The sequence below is a fragment of the Chroicocephalus ridibundus genome, chromosome 3 (assembly GCF_963924245.1).
Source record: "Chroicocephalus ridibundus chromosome 3, bChrRid1.1, whole genome shotgun sequence".
NCBI lineage: Eukaryota > Metazoa > Chordata > Aves > Charadriiformes > Laridae > Chroicocephalus > Chroicocephalus ridibundus.
In genome coordinates, this window is record NC_086286.1 from 72062729 (window position 1) to 72082127 (window position 19399).

At 37.4% G+C, this 19399-nt stretch overlaps 1 protein-coding gene across 1 annotated transcript in view; it reads left to right on the forward strand.

Annotated features, from left to right (window-relative positions):
• The first annotated feature begins 1208 nt into the window (after positions 1 to 1208).
• Positions 1209 to 19399, forward strand: part of TRDN (triadin) — a 229340-nt gene continuing 211149 nt past the window's right edge. The window contains exon 1 of the mRNA XM_063329689.1: positions 1209 to 1732. Within this exon, the coding sequence (XP_063185759.1) occupies positions 1711 to 1732 (22 nt within the window). The 5' untranslated portion in view covers positions 1209 to 1710. The remainder of the gene's footprint in view (positions 1733 to 19399) is intronic.

Here is a 19399-nt window from a genome sequence, read left to right on the forward strand (position 1 = left end):
TAGGCAGCTGTTGATGGGAATGTGATTCCACAGAACATTTCAGTATCTATGAAAGGGTATTTTTTGAAGGAATAATATTCTGTATAAAATCTTTTCTTCAAGCTTGGTGAGGAGGATCTTCTGAAGGTCAGGGTAAAGGTGCAAACGAAGGGTTAAGAGGATGATCAGAAAAGCACTGACTACTGAGTACCGATTACTCAAAGCTTGTCAGGGCAAAAGATTTGGTCAGTAGAGCTGAAGAAAAAAGGGGATGGAGCACTGATTGTAAGCTTTGGCTAGAAAAGGCTAACATTTTCAGGTATGTGGCAGGTTTGAATTGTGTTAGAGTAGAAGGAAGAGAAAAATCCTGGTGGTGACTGTAAGCTGTCCAGTAAGCCTTCACTTCTGTATCTTGTGCACTGGATAAACAGATTCCTTTCCTTATACTTTGCCACAGAGCCAGGTGCTTATATCTCCTGGGGGGAAGATGAGAAGTGCAAATGCCAGCCCATGTAGCGGAGACGAGCTGACTATAGGTTCCCTAGTAAGAACTGTTTAAGATGGTTTCTGATTTCATGTGACTGTGACATTTATGTAGAGGTATGCTGGCTTGAGGGCACTTTTTTGCTAATTTAATTTTCAAGCTTTTGCCCACATACGTCATTCCACAGCTGTGAAACTGCAAGCAATGCAATGAAAAGATTGCTCAGGTTTTAAAATCATTATTCTTATTTAAATTGTTAATATTTTTGCTCCTCTAAATTTGTTTAAAAGTTTATTTTTGATACAGTTTGATAAAACCTGGTTTAAAATCAGAGAATTTTTTGAACTGCTTAATTGTTTCCATAAATCAGACCTAGAAAAAAATCTGATCTGCTTAATATTTTGCATATTACCTTCATGAATTTAGGGTATATCAACTATTACTATTTAAGTTTTTAACAGTGTTCTGTAATACTTAGATGAACTTCACAGGTACGTGTTGTAATTGCAGCAAAACAGAAGAGTACCAAAAAAATCCAAACTGAAGAAGACAACTTTCATAGGTTTAAAGTGGTGTCTTAGTTGGCTCTGAACTGCGGCTAAGAATCAAAGTGGAGAAAACCACCTAAATTTACCCTCCCCCTTAGTCAGCGGTAAGCTTCATAGGACCCTCCCCAAACCAAATAAGGCCAGGAAGAATGTGCTAAGCACTGAGTGTGCTAAGAATAAAGTTGAGCCGGGATGGATAAGGTTACTTTGAACTCTATATTTCATGTTTCCTGACATACCCTCCAAAGAACTGCAATTATGCTAGCGAGGCTGCAGGAGTGTTAGACAGTTCTTTCCCAGTTCTTTTGCTTTTCGCTGCCTTTCCATGTGCTCCTGTCTTGTTTAGAGCTGGGCCTTTTAACTTTTATTTGTGGTGTGCATGGTTCTTAGGATATTGGAAAAAAACATGCTGAGGATTCACTGTGAGGCATGGCTATTTTTGTTAGAAGCTGATACTTCAGACTGAGCTTTAAGTGTTGCCTCTGGAAGGCCCTAGGTTGCTCTGGGAGGGCAGGAGTCTGCAGAGGAAAGGGAAAGTTCAGAGGGGCGCAAAAGAAGAAGGAACAGAATTAGAAAAAGCAGAGGACCTCCCTCTTCTCATTCTGCAGCTCCTGCAAGAGCCAGCAACCCAGAAGTATTATCTAAGCTGCCACAGTAGATCTTGACCTTTTTAACAGAGTATCTCTTACCATCTTCATCATGGCCGAGATTACAGCAGAAGGTACGGTAACTATTTTCAAATATAATTAACCAAAAATGATATGTACTTTGACAGTGTAATTGAGCCAGCGTGTCAATATGGTTTGTTGCTCTTAGCAAATAATGCTTTCACTCCAGGATCATTTCATTTTGTTTGTTGAATTGCTTTCTACTTTTCTTTCTTTTTTCTTTTTTTCTTTTTTACTCTTATAGCCTGAGTTTCTCCTAGTTACCGAAGCTAGATCTCTGTACACCTCTAAAAATAGCGTTAGAGTCATTTGCAGAATAACACTGCTTAGGCAGCTCCATTAGAGTGATACAAGAAAGGGAACATCTGAATGTCAGGTGGTTCCACCCTCAAGCCTTTGCTCAGGTAAAGCTTTGGTAGTCCCTTATAATTGGAGATTTGCTGGAGTCAGAATAGCTTAGTTTGTGGCCCTGATTTTTCCATCAGGAGCATAGAGTATTTGTGAACCGTGCATGAAGTTACTGAAGGGTAAAGGCTATCAACTCTGCAATCCTTCTTCAGGTAAACTTCTAAAGGAGTCAGTGAAAGTTGTCCTGAAATAAGCGTGCCAGAGCTAGGTCTGCAAGTATGAAAGGCAATTGTATTAACCAATAAATACATATTCTAAAATATGAATATTTCATGTGCTTTAATATTTCCTGACCATTCATATTTAAATAACATTTTAGATGCATAACAATATTTTATCAGCCGCAGTCAGACAGGGGATATATTTAAAACGCAACCTTCTTTAAATTTAATATTGAATATTTTAGATGAATTTCATTCCAATCTTCTTTTTTTCCAGTGTGGATTACTCCACTGTTTATCAGAATTTAATAATGGCACCACAAAAAAAAATAAAAGCTTTTAAACAGTCTTCTGAAAGTTATTTTTATTCTACTTGTCAAGGTTATGTGGCATTTCAGCGTATGAAAGTTGTACTTTTCATCTTCCATCTTTCATTGTTAATATTTGTAAGAGGATCTGCATTAAGCACTATTAGAGAGAGAGAGCCCGTTGTCTTCTAAAGGATTCATGTTAGGACTATGTCAAATTGTACGCTCCTTGCCTGATGTCTGGTTAGCCACAGCAAGGAGACGATGCGCGTATGATTTTTTAATCGGCAGTTGGACGGATCTGTAATTTGCTTCTGGCAGCAAATACTGTCAAAACAGGTGGTTCAGTCTGACAGCCCTAACCCAAAAGCTAGCGCTAGTTTATTTGCGTATTCTTAAACTAGATTTGTTGGAAATATTCATTACATTGTAGCTGCTATCAGGGAAATCTCTGACATTATTTTGTGTTCCAAAGTGCGTGCATTAATAACATCAGTGTCAGAGGAGCATTATGGAAGTACCTCCAAGCAGAAAACCCAAAAGATTAGCAATATTTTTTAGTGCAAAATCAATAGCAAAAATAGAAGATTTTTCAATCAGTCTGCAAGTGACTTTTCAATCATTTATCTTATTAAAGAAAGAAAATAAAACACCCTACAATAAAATAAAAATAAAACAAAAAGTCTGAAAATGGTTTTATAGTGCTTTTATAGTGTTGCTACAGGTGTTCCTTTGCTGTCATATTCCCTGTCTGCCTTCTCTGTTTTTTCTGTGCAAAGCAATAGACTTCAGGTGATAAGGGGCATCAGCTCCACAGTAACCTGACCTTCAGCATGACAGGTAAATAAGCAATATAATTAGTTTAGTTTAGTTTAGCGTAGTTTTGTTTTGTTTTGTTTTGTTTTCTTTTATTTGGAATGGAGTTATGTTAATTGGCTGATTTTTAAACTGGAAATTTTACTCATGGCAGAAAATTATGAATTCAGCCCGGGGCTAATGTTTCACAGCAGTTTATTTTCCTCTGGGGCTACTACAGGCACTCATGAAGCAATCTGAAAGTTCAAATCTAAACTTCAGCAGCATATAGTTTGGAGAAATAAAAAAACAATTAAAATACCTCTAGCTTCACACAATTCCTTTTTGATTTTATTTTATTTGATGCTACATACCAGCCCATGATTTGCTGGAGTCTTTGTGGCTTTATTAGGATTAAACTACTTTCTCTTTATGGGACGTATTCTTAACTCTATTTTACACCGTCAGCCACACATCAGCTAGCCTGTCGGGCTCCTGCCTTTTGGGGTACCATGCTGACACATCAGAGAGCACGGCACAACAGCGATGCAGTGCTTCAACACTGCCATGGCCAGCATGGCTGCTGCTTTAGAGAGACGGTCCAGCCCTGGCAGAGTGGTGCTGTTGGTGCACATCTCAAGGTACCTTTTTCTGACAGCCCCTGCCAATACCATAGTCTTTTCAGGGACAGATCCACTGGGCTGATGGGGGGCTCTTTCAGGTCGACATCATGGTAACGACAATGAGAGTAAGTAGCTTAAAAATGTAGCCAGCAAGCAATGATGCTGGCATGTCTGTTGCATCTCAAGCCACATGTGCTGCCTATTCATTTCCACAGCTACAGATTATTAGTTGTGGAAATACTGGTGAAGCGTACCTGGTGAAAGACAAAAGGATATCTCTGAAGACAGCAATTTATAAATGTCCTTAGAAAGTTGGCAGGACCTAGGTCTCCTGCTGGTAAATATTTAGGAGAAGATTCCAAAGGATTATCTTCAGCATCCTCATATTACAAGCACAGAAATGTACTATTAAAATATGCAAGTCCTTAAAATGGTATAGCAAAAAAAAAATCTCAGTACAGATACTAAGTAGTCTGTCTTTGTGACATTCTCAGGATGGTATATTATTATTATTGTTGTTGTTATTATTATTATTATTATTATTATTTATTACTACTACAATGTTTTGACTCTTATTGAGTACTCTGTAACCATCAGGGACTTTACTGTGATCCACTTAAGAGCTTGCCTAGGAAGCCACGGGTATCTATGCTCCTCTGCTGTGTTCATGAACACGGGGATTGGACTGGACTCAATGGCGGATGTAGTTAGAGCTGCCACCAATGAAACAGGAATACAAAAAGCCTGCCCCCTCTTCTACCAATGTACAGCTTAATCTCTGTGTACACAATAGCTCCAGCAGCCGCCCTATAGTTGGTCTTTTCTAGTCCAATCTACTGCAGGTCACAGTGCAAGGTTGACGGCTGTCCCCTGGCGCTTTATCCTCCCAGGCAGGGAAGAATGAACAGAGACTTAGCTCTGCCTGATGCAATGCACCGCAGACTGTACACTGATCTAATCCGGAGAGGTGAGGAGAGGAGAAAGATGAGGTTTCTATGCCAGCTGTTTGTCTGACACAACTTATTTCCCCAGTGGAGCAATAGAGAAGCGGGAGTCAAACAGAAATGTGACAATGAGCCACAATTTGGTCCTTATTTTGCTGCTGAGAGCTGTGCAGCTACACATTTCCTCTGTCTCAGAGCAGGCTGCAAGGAGACAGGCTAGCCCTGGGGCCACACACAGCTTGTTAGTGACAAAATCAAAATTAGCTACTGGATTTCAGTCCTTTTCTCAGGCTATTTGATAACTACGAAAGGTTTTAAGATGTAAAACCTTTTCAAAAGGTGGATTTAACGTGGTTTGTATGCCTGAAGTTTACTATACACGGAACTGATAACGTATGAGAAATAACACACAAGAGCCAGAGGTTAAAATCATAATGACCTCACGAGCATGATGGCCAGAAGCTATCAGCAGTCTCCAGTTGGCAAAAAGTTTAGCGAAGTCACACTGCGGGCAAGAGGGAGATAGCTACTTCTCATGGTAATTCATGAGTCGCTGCTAGAGGTGCTAGTTGTGCCAACTGCTAAAGGAGCTGAGATGAATAGATTAGATTAGATGATTCATTTTGATGGCCAAAGGCGTGTGAAGTGTTTCCTAGTCTTCAGTCGGACTGCTGTTTATAGGTTGAGTTAGGGGGTTTCTATAGAATTGATTAGCAACAAGTGAATTTGCAAAATGAAAAGGTGTCATCTTTTTCTGGCCTTCAGTGTTGATGAGGAAGCAGATACTATACCTTTTGCATCAGGGTAAGGAAAATACAACAATTTTGGCAACAGTTATTTGAAGGAATCAGTCTGCTCTTGTTCACAAGTACCAGGTAAAGTCAACAGCCTAATTACCCAGAGAGACAAAAACTCAGAAACACCAGGACTGCCTTTAAAAAACTCAGTCTTTGGAGGGAACAGAAGCTCCAAATTCTCACTTAAATTCCACAAAACTTGGATTCCCCCATACCTGTGGGCCTGGACACCCCAGGTCAACTTCAGCCTGGGTACTTTCTCATAGCCTGTTGAGGCAAGTAAGTGCAAAGCCGAATTATTTAGCTTAAGTTTTAGGTGTAAGAATTTGTGGGTATTGCTATTCACAGCTGGTACAGTATCTATGCATGTTCAGTTGGTACAGAGAAACTCTAACATATCATCTTAGGTAGACCGTTAGAAAGTCAACTAACTATGGACAGCATCCCTTAACACCTATAAATCAGAGGTTTAAGTTGATGAGCCGTGATGCTAGTTCATGATGGGCTAACTGCGTGTGCAGTTAACCCGTGTTTACTTGTGTGCAAACAGGTGGGCTGTAGGTCTGATCATTTATTCACTTTCTTTAAAAGAACCTTGTGCTCTTAAGTATTTGGAACATATTTTAAGTTTACTTATGTAAAGAGAAATATATTTAAATCCTGGCAGCATTTTCAAGTGTGAAAGGGTTCCTACCCTTGGTAGTGAGGGTGATCAATTCCTACTGATTTCAAAATTAAGTCTGTGCAACTACTTATATTCTCAAAAGTCCCAGTCTACAATGTCAAGTACGTACTCCTTGAAAAAAAATCTACTCTATAAATATTTTGTGTACTTTTACCCATTGTCTACAATGTAAGCACTGAGTAAGAAGTGTATTCATGTTGCTTTTACAGCTCTGCTCTAGAAAGCAGACACTGGTTTAGTTTAAAACTTGTTTCATAATGCAGGTCTGGCTTCAGTCCAGGACACACTGAGGACAGAGAAACCAGAGTTGCCCTCTTTGAAGCAAATCGGCTGATTACAGAAATGGAGAAGCTTTCCTTTTCTCCCTGATGCTAATACTGTCTGGTTTCTGCTCTGTTTAAGGAGACTGAACTAGTTGACAGTGCTCATTTTACCAGCTTAAACCATATTTAAAGAAGTAGAAGGTGGATTTCTTTAAATCAAAATGATTGAATGAAAAACCTTTAAATAACCAATTTTAATAATGATGTAAATCAACAAACAAGAAACCTAGATTTCAAAACAGCAATTTTAATCTTTTTTGCATGAGTCTATCATTCTTTTTCCCCAAAAGAATGGAAAAGAGACACTGATTCCTGTTGGCTGATAACTAATACGGTGACTGAATACACTAAATTTGTGCCTTTTACTCTTAGAGAGAAAGATAACCTAAATCTCTATCTATTAAACAATTCTATAGTTCAGGAGCCATTTATTCAGATTCTTAGCCTTTACGTGGGTTTTTTTAATGATAGAGAATGGTAAATGGTGCATTTCTTTTTTACTAGATAATGGTTTCATTTTCACTTGTGATTTCTGTCAAGGTTCATTAGGATGGAAATTGGAATTCAATTAAAATGGTACAAACCCAGCATTTTAAAATTATATATTTGTGTACTGTAATTTTACTGGATATATAGGAAAAGAAATAGAACCTGTTTTGATATGCTAAGGGATATATTAAACAAATATAATAGTATTTGTAATTTAGTTTCTGGCCATTGCATCCTACGGGAATGTAGAACTGATAGAGATAATTTTCTTTTGTGTAATGTTTGTTCAAAAGTTAGAGGAAGAAAACATATTTTCTTCTTTAAAAAAAAATCCTTATTACTTCTTGACATAGAATAAGATAATAATTGAGTTCAAATAGTAAAATAAATTGAAATTGAAAACATATTCTTTGCTTTGCAAACAGGTTATGCTCTCAAAAAAAAAGGCTAGCTTAATTTGACTCCATCGGCTCAGCCTGTGATCTCTAGCAGCTCGGTGATTTTTTTTACTTTCTTCACAACTACAATGACTTGATCATAGCTATTTGTTTACATAAAAGTGATTTCAATAGATAGTAGTATAAAAGTGTCATCCTTAGCACTGTTTTTCTTAATTTCATATTTAACTTTTAAAAGCATTTGAAGAAAACTTCAGCTTGTGATTCAAAAAACACCAACTATTATATTCCCTGCCTTCCCCCACCACAGCACCATTTGAGTGGGGCTTAAAAAGGACAAGTATTGAAGATTAATAATGAAATGTCTTCAGTAGTTGTAGATGTATAGGTAGGTGTAAAACAGCAGCGATGTTTCTTTCTACAGTGCTTTTGCAATAATTTCAAAGCAATTCAAGGGTATGGTCAAATAGAACTTTACAGTTATGGGCTTAATATCCTTACTCCTTTACGTTGCCATATCAGACTGGTAACAGGGAACATGAAGCAGATAAGCTGTAGACTCACTGCTTCTACAGACTTAAAGCTGTGGACAACTAGCTATACTTCTTATCCATATTATCCCACTGCCATGTTCTCTTGTCAGCTTTAAACAATTTTATCAGAAATTATGATTATTTCATATTTTAGTCTTAGCCCTGTGTCTTTATATAAATCTTGCTTTGGTGCAGTGAGACATGACCATTCAGACTTTAGATCCCCATGTAGGAATGTGTTTAAGCAGTATCTGGTCAAAAGGCACCAGCAAGATTTAGCTTCTAGTTTTATTCCTAATACCTGCCTGCAGCACAGTTGATTTCTGTAAGTAAGTCTATTTTAGGAATTATGAAGCAAGTATATGGCTACCAAGTATTTGGCTGATAGTAGAGAGAGCAACGCTAGTAGGTAGCCGCAGAGACACCAGATGACACTGCCAACGCATCTTGTCCTGTCCCACGTTCTGTCCTTTTCTTCATAGCCTCTGATACTCTTTCTGCTCTGTAATAGTTTTCCTTTTCCTCTTTGTCTTCTCCTCCCTCTTCCAAGACCTTATAAGTAATACTGCAGGTAATATGCAGGAGATTAAACTCCGTTCCCTTCTCTAAATGTAAAACATAATCAGAAAAACATGGTAAAGCACACATTAAAGAGCTATATTATTCTTCAGACTGATCAGAAAGAGCTGAGATAACAAAACAGATCATGTAATGTGCAGAAGGCTAAACAGAAAACCTGTAGAAGATGATAAGGATTTTGTGTTTTCTCATCCCGAACTCTCTCATATGCTAAAACCTGCCTATGTTACAATTTCAGTCAAATCAGTTCATGTCCTCAAAATCATGGTCGGTGCTGGGTTTTGCCCTTAGAAATCAGAATGCAAAACCTGTGGCTTTAAGTCCTGAATAAGCCTCACTTGAGTCCTGTGGCTGATTTGGGCTTTTTTTAGAATCAGTCCTACAGCACAGTGTGAACTTGTCTCTGGCCTAAAAGTTCTGCTTGGTGCCATGCGAAGGCATTTACCATAAGAAAGGAAAATATAAAATTCCAGGCACAGAAAAGCTTTCTCACTGGAGAAGTCTCCTCTTCCTATCTTCAAAGATAGTTTTAAAAAATCCTCTACAAATATGTAATGAGTGAAGACCTGCTACTCCCTGTACATGCTTATGTTCTCACAACTTCAAAAGTATCTTTGTACCTTTGCCTTTGTCAAAGGCACAATGAATCTAAGCCTTTGTAGCCTTCTTTGGTATGTAAATCAACTCAATTTTTTCCTATATTCCATTACGTAGATTTAAGTTGTGGTTCTCTATGCACGTCAGGAAGGCTAAATCTTGTTTCAGTCTTTGCTAGGAGGTTATTCACAATTGACACAATTACCATAAATATAGTTTTCTGGTAACTATTTTACTGTTTTTAGAGACATAATTTAATGCATCTATTGAAATGTTAAGATCCTCATTTTGCTTTCACCTTTTCCTCTTATAACAGGTAGGACCTTCATTTTGGCTTCAGATCTATCTATGTAACTCCTGCTGAAGTCAGCTGAATTGATACATGAGCATATAAGATGCAGGATACAACTTAACATCCCAAAGAGGCAATATCATATGTATACATCATACAGTTCTGGCTATATATGTTTCATAGTTTTATAACACATTTTATTCACAGTTTTATAAACTGTAATCATAACATGAATTTAGTATCATTTCAATTGCTCTTCTTTTTTTAAGGGAAAACTTCAAATCCCCTTATTCCTAGAGATTTTGTTGCATCATCATTCAGGATAGGATTAAAAAATATGAGCATTTAACAAGCAGATATCCAAAGTTAGACTCACAACTTGTTTTGGTTTGGTGTGGTGGTTTTCATTTTGTTTTGTTTTGTTTTGTTTTGTTTTGTTTTTTACCAGGACTAGTATTTTAACAGTATTTATAGCAAAAGATCCATGATAGAGGTTGAATGTGACCCCTGTCTGCCTGGGACAGACACATGACTAGATGGCTGACAACATCCTATCACTTGGAGCACAACCACTGCATACTCTGCTCTTAATTTGAGTCACAACCTGTAAAGCTAATGAAGATGTTCTTTTGACAGTAGAGAGTAAATTCTGACAACACACGATTTTCTCCTCCTTCAAAAAAAAAAGGAAGGGCTCAAAAAGCTTTTTTTTCTTTTCTTTTTTTTTCTTTTTTTTTTAATATATAAATAAATCTGATAAAGTTACCACTTCAGTAAGATGCATTTCAACTCAGATCTAAATACAAGCTTTTTTGTTCACAGCAAGAGTAGCCCTGTTATCAGACGCCCAAGCAGAATTAATCCACGTGATACACATTTATCCTAAAATACATCTCTTGTTCTAAACATTGTAATTTTCTATTGGTTACATAAAAGCCATCTGAAGCGCTCCGGAGAATGTAATGCTCTATTCTGCAGTTAGTAAACCAGATGAAGTGATGAATTTCCGGATCAGTAATAGCCAAAATTCTTCTTTCCCAACCTTCTCTCTCTCTTCCTTCCCCTTCCAAACCCAAGTGCTGTTGGGCCCTCTGCCCAGAGACACACCTCCGTTACTCCCTGCATTCAGCACAAGTGACAAATCCATAGATTCTGTAATACAACTTTATTATATTTTGCCTGCAAGTTCCTATCAAACCAGAGGTTTCCAGTGATTTTTTGTTGTTTCCTTTTAGTGATTTATATAAAGGTCATGTAAGAAGGATCACAGGGGAAACTTCATTAGGTGGTTGTTATTCTGGAAAGAAGGAAATTTAGTAACTTCGGAAATTATGGAGAAAACAGCTGCAAATATGTGAGCATGCAATTTCAGGAAAGCCTTTTTGCTTTACAAGGTTAGCTACTAATATTGATGAGGTTTCAGCACACACTTAAAATTAAAACTAAATGTGAATTAAATATGCATATGCAGATATTAGTGTATCGGGGGCGGGGGGGGCAATGTGCAATTTTGCCCGAGTTAATGAATTAAGATAATTTCAACTATACAGGCAAAGCAATGATGAGGGCCAGGTTTTTGTCTTAAATACTAATTAGCAGGAAGTTTCTTTTAAGAATATATTTGCCGTTGTTTCATTTGTTGCCCAGTGTAGGCTAATGCATTTCACACTGTGCAGTGCTAAAGGCAGTATCACAGAAGAGATACAAATGACTAGATTCGTTTTACATGGCTGCCACCCTCTTTTCAGCGTGTCATGCTAAACGTAGAAAACCAGAAATAATACAGCCTCTGCAGAGGCTGACAGAACTATAAGGTGGCATTGGATCTATTTTTATTTATTTCTTTATTTATTGTGGTAGTGCCTAGAAGTCAGGACTGCATTGAACTAACCACTTAATGTGTCAAGAAAGAGTCTCTACACTAGAAACTTACGGTAACTTTAACTTGTAGAGATTGTTTGATTTCCTTAATGTTTTAGAGAATAAAGTCCTCTTGGTAATAATGTTAAGCTTTAATGTTCTAGTAAAGTAAATATTAAACTGTACAACTCTCCAAAAGTTAATGTTGAAATTCTTGAGAAAATTTTTAGTGCTTACCTCTTCCATTTTGGTATATAAATCATGCGTTACATTTTCTGCTTGCTGACTGTTTTTTTTATATGAATAACCCAAAGAAGAATAAAAGAGACTACTCCACTCTACACTCTGCCGGAGATGACCAGATCTGGTGGGCTTCAGGACCTCCAAGCTTCCTCAGTGCCCGGCGCCCGAGCCGTTTGCAGTGGGACGCCTCTCCTCCAAGTGCTAGATGGCTTTGGTGGCCCCACACCCCCAGGTGCAGGGAGGAGGGCAGCTGAGCCCACGCTCCCCATAGGCACACACTTCTTCAACCCACCATCACTGCTCCTTTTCCTTACCTTTTGTTCCCCCCCTAATCATCTTGTCTATTAAATTCTTAGTTTTGCTGTCTCGAATCACCAGTACTCCAAGCGGGACAGAGGGCAATAGTGCTTCCCGGTTCTCGTACTTACAGTGATTTTGAGCCTGTTCTCGAGTCTCAGAAATCTTCATGTTTTAAAAGAAATTTTCACCATAGCAGAAATTGGTCTTAAAATAAATGTTCATCTTCAATGAGTTTTAAAACTAAGGCTTCAGACCCTGGAATATAGGTGCCTAAGTTTAAAACTAGACAAGTATCTTTTCAGGCCTAAGGGCCAAGATTTCTTTCATGATGTGACCTTCCTTTAGATATTGCAAACATTATGCAAAATTTCAACTAACCCACACCCATTCTTCTCTCTGTGGCCCTGAGCTGCTCTAAGGGATGTTGAATGAAATGTAATGTTTATTTACAAACATCATCAAGCTGTAACCATTGATTCTCTGTATCTGCAGATTCATCCACTTTCTCCTGTATTCTTTCATTAAGCTCCTTACATTTTCTTGGCATTTCTCAAATGTGCACAATTTTAACTTCCAGATGTTCCCTCTTTCCCTGAAAATGCCCATGTAGACAGATATGGATTGCATATTGTCTTGAAAATAGATATACGTGGTTTGTATTGGAGGAATTCCAGTGTCAACTGTATCCTACTGGAGGACACAGCTGTTTTCCAGGTGAAATTATTAACTAGCAACAAAAAAAACACTTTCTAATGCTATTATGTGTCTGTTTTCTAGCCCAGCAATCTCATTTTCAGCCAATTCCACCTCTCCCTGTTTTTCAAGGTTTGTGTGAACAAGCTGGGAGACCTTTCCTCTTGTCCTGTAGGGTGTCTGCAAAAAATTGTGCATAAGTCTGAATTCCTGGTGATGTAAGCACACAGGATATTAAAAAATAGTTATGATTAATATTAGGTCCTTGCGTTAAGAGTTAGAAAGGAAAGAAAGTGAAATAAAGTTTGTATTGGTAAGCATCTAGAGAATTCCCTAGATCTTCTTCAGCACTACTCATTTTCTCAGATACCTGGTGAACAGCCTGTAGTTCACTACGTAATATGGAGATCAGTCTCTAAACCCCAATCGACCAATCAAAAAAACACCAATATTTTTCTTTTTTGCACAAGAACAGGTATTAAAGCAAACAAAATGTGTAAAGTGGGCTAAAAAAATTGGATTGTTTACAAAAGCATATGAAGTCCTGGTTTTACACTGTCTTCCTCTTTCTCCTCTCAGTTCTCATCTTTGAATGTAAACGATACCAAAGGTATGTACATTCCCTTTTAGTGTGTGCTTTATTAAATAAGTATAAATTAAACATGAGATGCAACATTAATGCACTTTAAAATATTCTGCAGATAGAGAAATGGAGGTGTTAAAACCTTCAGGCTTAGTGGACTTCATGAAGAACTGCGCCTTGTCTTAGAGTCTGTGATTTTGCAGAATCATACTGTAAACTTCAGAAACTCCAGTGTACTTTTGAAAGTATATTTTATTATAATAGTTGTCTCAATAGTTTCCTGACTAAAGCAACTTTTGTCAGCTGTCCCTAAGGAATATAGAAGTGAAAACAACCTTCCCACAGACTCACTGGTTCAAGTTAGAGTGAATGAAAACTCATAGAATCATAGAATCACAAAATGGTTTGGGTTGGAAGGGACCTTAAAGATCATCTAGTTCCAACCCCCCTGCCATGGGCAGGGACACCTCCCACTAGATCAGGCTGCTCAAAGCCTCATCCAGCCTGGCCTTAAAAACTTGGCATGGGGGATGGGGCTTCCATCACCTCTCTGGGCAACCTGTTCCAGTGTCTCACCACCCTCATGGTGAAGAACTTCTTCCTAACGACCAGTCTGAATTGTCCCATCTCTATTTTTAATCCATTCCCTCTGGTCCTACCATTACCCGACATCCTAAAAAGTCCCTCACCAGCTTTCTTGTAGGCCCCCTTAGGATACTGGTAGGCCACTATAAGGTCTCCTTGGAGCCTTCTTGAACTCAGCTAACAAAAAATGTTTTTACAGGATACATTCTCTACACTCATCTTCTTGAAGATATCATTCCACTTTTTTCTCTATCATCTCAGTCCTCTTTTTATTCCACTTTTTACATTTACTCTAAACACTTTTACGTTTGTGGACTCATTGAATAAGTTAATACCTTTGAAATCACTATTGTTCCTATTACTGCTAACACAATCCTTGTTATCTTTAAGTTTTTGTTGAAAATTATTTCATGTTGTCTAATTGAATAATTCTAAGTCTTCAAAAAGTAGATGCACTTACTCAGATCTTTAATGCAAGTTGCCTACATGAAGTTTGCTAAATCTGAATTTGGTTTTGGAAACAATTCTCTTGTTTTCAGCTACAGTCAGGACTTCATATCTATGTTTTCTTTAAATCTTTCCTCTTCTGCTATGCCTTTCATTTTTTTAATTGGAAGAATCAAACTTTTCTGCTACATTAAATGTAGAAATATTACCTTTTGTTGTCACAGTGATTGGAAAGAATATTTTCAATGGTAGTGAATAAAACTAGAACTACAGTAGTGTCTCACCAGCTGAAAAAGAAGAGCACATGTTCTGTGTGAAAAAGCATATATTTTTAGTCTATTATCAGTTAGTAAGTTGCCGATTGAATTTTGGTTGTAGAGATATTTCTTTTGTTTTGTGTTTCCAACTTGCTTAGATGCTAGGGCAATGAAGTGGGAAGATAAGGAAGTCATAAATTATTTTATTGTTCATTGATTTTATAACCAGCATTTCATGAACACTTTTTTTTGGACATAGATATGAATAATGTGAACTTTCCAATGCATGGACTATTAATTTTCCGTGGATCTCTTGTACTAATACCATTTTCATGGCTTGTGCCCTTCGGAAGGTATCACCTGAATTTATTCTGTATAAAAGTTACATGCCCCTAACTTCCACTATATGAATCTGCAAGTATTTCAGCACTCTACCTCTTTTTAATCTCAACTTCTTTCTGCAGAAAAGTAGCTCCTGACTAAAGGTAATACTAATTTCAGGACCCTGTGAATTGGTATCAGCTGGGACAGAACTACGTTGTACATAACACAAATCCTGACAATTTTTTTCCATGACAAGTAGGTCTTACACTTTCTTAGGCTTGCAGACCTAATAACGTTTTCAGCACTTGACCGCTGGAATGGTGACTTCAACAAGCCCCTGATGTTTAAGGGTCTTCCAAGTCCATTCGTGCAGTGGTTTGCAAGGGAATAGTACCCTCTGAGGAATGAATGCCTAGGTAGTCAGGTTGTAGTCCACCACATCTGAGCACTTCTAGAAATGGAAGGAAGAAAATCTAGCCTGCACCTGCCCATTTGGTGACAAGGAAAACATTCCAGCTCTCTCCCCCAACAGATGCCTTATAAATACCCCTTAAAAGCTAACAATACCATTCCTGCCCTGATCAGCAAGATGAGCAGGAGGGACATGTTGATCTGGACTTGGAAACAGGCTCAGCTGTAAATAAGACTGGTGTCTTTTATTTAAGTCTTATTTGCCTGGTTAGGTGGCGTGAAGCTTTTGTCACAGTTCCCAATGGTAGAAGAACCCTAAAAGCACTCTAGCTTTTCTCCACTTATCTGCCAAAAGCAGCCTGCCTGTGCAGGTCCTGGGGAGCACGTGGGATGTTGTGCAGTATGTGGGTAGAGTTCTTTAAGAATATCATCCTATAGAGTTCCTTTCACACTTCCTATGTGGTACCTGGCCTAAGTTTTAAATAAAGCACTACCTTAAATAAAAGGCAAGAAAAGTTATAGCAAGTATAGTACAATGTCTTATGTCCTACTTCTATTTCGTATTATTCGTTATTAGTCATTCAATTATTTTAGATACGCTTTGTGTCTATTCTTGTCTTCCACCATAATACTTCAATAGCATTCTGAATGCATTGTACTTTTTTGGGGATGAATTGCGTTAGTGAGTGAAAGATTATCAGTTACGTGACCATAAGAATATATGTAAGCTGTAAGGCTGAAATATCAACTGTAATGTAAATGTTCATCTTCAATAAATGTGAAAGTATGCATTTTTTATTTATTAGCACTTATCTAATTACAGCTGAAGCTGCACTCTATTGATATAATGGAAAAGGAAATTAATAAAGAAAGGTTAGATGATGAATAGGCCTTTGACCAGAATATAACGGCTGGCAAAATCTTGCAAAGATGTATACAGAATAACTAAGTAGCTCTCAAAAGCTTTCTTAAAAATTTAGAAAGGACTATCAACTTCTACATCTGCAGAGGACATCTCTATCTCTTTTCATTATGCTGACAAAGTTATGAGTTGAGACTGCTGTATTAATATTAAAGAAACATCAGAGAATTACTTGAAAGTTTCCTGAAATGAGAAAGTAGCAGTAGCTTTGGTATTCTTAAAATCCAAGATGGAAATACTTCAAGAAACTTTATAGGCATGCTGAATGTGTATAAATGGCTTTAAAATACGAGCAAAGACAAAAAACTACACTCAGAGGAAGCCTGTGAAAAATTTAGGTTAAATTTTACACGACGTAGAGGAGCAGTGAGCCAGAAGTTAGAACAGGAGACCCAGGTTCAGCTCTGCCTCCTCCCAGACTTCCAGTGTGGCCTTCGCTCTTCACTTAATCGCTCCGTCACTTCCTTTCTTTCAAATGAAAATAGTTTGGCCTTAACATCAGTGTGTGAACTGGAGGGAACAAAAATATTAGACAAATAAATCCAGATTTGGAAATTATAAAAATACCCAGAATCGCACATTTTGAATATGACCTGAGACTATGTGAAGGTTTAGTAAATAGGAAAACATTGTGTTTATATGAATGTGTTTGAGTTCACTAGATTTGTGAATACAGCATAGGGAGTTTTGAAAGAAATACCAGGCTGAAAAATGTCCTTTCAGCTGCTGTCTCTATTTCATTGATAAGGAACAAAAGGGTTTTTCTGTTGGATGAAAGACAGCGGGATAAAATCAGGACAAATATGCATAAGTATCCTTTTCAGGCATGCTGGTTGAACTTCAGGCATAGGTATGCAACTTTGTTCTTCTCTTTTCCTGTCACCATGAGCGTCAGGAAGTGAAGCACAAAAGAACTAAGGTTGCGGCGAGATGCCAGGAACATCATAGAGGTCCTGCAAGCATCTGATGTGTATGCAAGGCGTTCAGGCTGGGTGGAAACTTTGCAGCACCTGCTGTTACTGTGGGCTAGGAATACTGGGGCTCCTGCTGTATGGATCTGCTATTACAGAGAACGTGGGGAGGCGTTACAGCTAGTGAACAAGAGCGGAATGGTTTTGCGATGACTTTGTGCATGTTTACAGCAGATGCTAAAGATTATATGATTTAGAATCCATGGGAGGAAATAAGGAAACTATCATTCCAACCAGGTCAAAATCTTTCCCTGGTGTAGCTCATTTTCTGTACCAGTTAGCAACAACAACATGGAGGGGGCGTCTTGAGATGGAGGCTCTTTTTAACTCAGAATAAAATCTTCTAAACTGCACAGAGGTGAGACTTTAACATTATGAATGCTTTTTGGTCTGATTATGCTGTTAAAAAAGTGGGAAGTTTCTCATTGGTTTGAAGATGTATCACTGAGATTTGAAGACTCTTCTTCTGAAGTCCACTTAGATGTTAATTAGTCTTCCATGACCAAATAAGTGGAAGTCTGCTTTGTCTTAGTGTCTAGCGTTTTAATTCAGACCCAGGAATTCAGAGGTGCTATGAACTTCAGAAAGATTCACATTCCAAAACTGTAGGTAAATGGATGCCCCACCCATGCGTAAGGCAGAGAGGTGCCCAGAAAGGGCAACTCAGGGGTGTTTCAACACTTTTGTTCCATTTCTATGCTAGTGATGAAAAATGCAATGAGAGTAAATTAAAATTAATTATCATTTTGCAACATTCTATGCTCTGCACAAGCATGTATATTTTGAATTTTTTTCTATAATTTTGAATAATATATTGTTAAAATAATTTCACAAATATGTCTCTCAGTAGAAATTATTTTTATTTCGTGCATATTACAAACACACAGGGTTATCATTAATGCGTTCTCCCTGTTTTGGGTTATATGCTTAGAAGCTTACTGTAAGTAGGATAAAAAGATATTTTAGACATATTCTATACAAATAGATATTAAAAATAAATAATCTCCTGGTTTAGATATTTTTGAATTCAGGGAAGTTTTTTATCTTGTCTGTCACTGAATAAGTTTAAAGGATTGTTATCCTACAAGTAAATCTTTCATATGAATAATTTTCAAGATTAAGATGTCACTTCTCTGAGTCACTTAACAATTGTACCATGTACAATTTTTCCTTTCTAAGGCTGGAATCCTATACCAAAAACATCCTCCTCAGGTATTACAGCTTTTATATGCATAAATATTTGTATTTTCAAGGGTGTAGGGGAAAAGCCATTTTTACTTTTACGATTCATCAGATTAGTACTGAAAAAATAGATATATTCATAACATAAGGAACATGTTCTGTACTAGCATTGGTGATTTTGTGCTTGGTGAAAAAGATGCTGCTTTAAAATGATGTCATTTTTGCTTTATGTGGAAACCATTAATACTGACTATTGTGTCATATATACTTGAAAAAAGCATTCATTTGGGATTTGGATGTACTTTGTCTTGTGGGAAAATAACTTAGCATTTTTTGTAGGAAACAGGAAAATCTTGACATTCATGAGTTGATAATTCTTCCAGTTCTCTCTCTGTAAGTCACAGAAGTTGTATAATGCCATTATTATACACCAGAAAAGACTAAGCAAAGAAAATATCCTGGCAATATAATAACACTAATATAAGACACACAGAAAAAAACAGACTTTAATAACTTGTACTTCTTGGTATCTTCCATGCATATTTCCATGGCTATCATGCAACTTACATGACATTTCAAGTTAGAGTTGATGTAGAAATTGGAACTTCACTTACAGTTTAGAGATGAAACAAGTAGCCTTTTTAAGTACACACATCAAAATGTTGCTTTTCAGGCACTCATTTTTGCAAGAAAAAGTCATAGCTGACCCACAAAAGCTGAACTTGGATTCCATAGTTCCTTCAGACATGTAGTAGTGGAAAGGCATGGAACTGTACTTGCCTGTGAATACATCTTAATCCAGATTTGCCCATAATTTCAAGTTTAATTTTATATGCCACATGGATATCTCAACGCCTGGTGATGGATATTTCTAGGAATTATTATAGAGAATGGCTCAATTTCTGGAACTAAATAATGTAGCCAGTTAACCACTTCTTGGCATTTATCACTGGGATAAATTAGAGACCACTCAGTGTCATATCTGGTCAGTTGAGGTCTTTATTATTTTA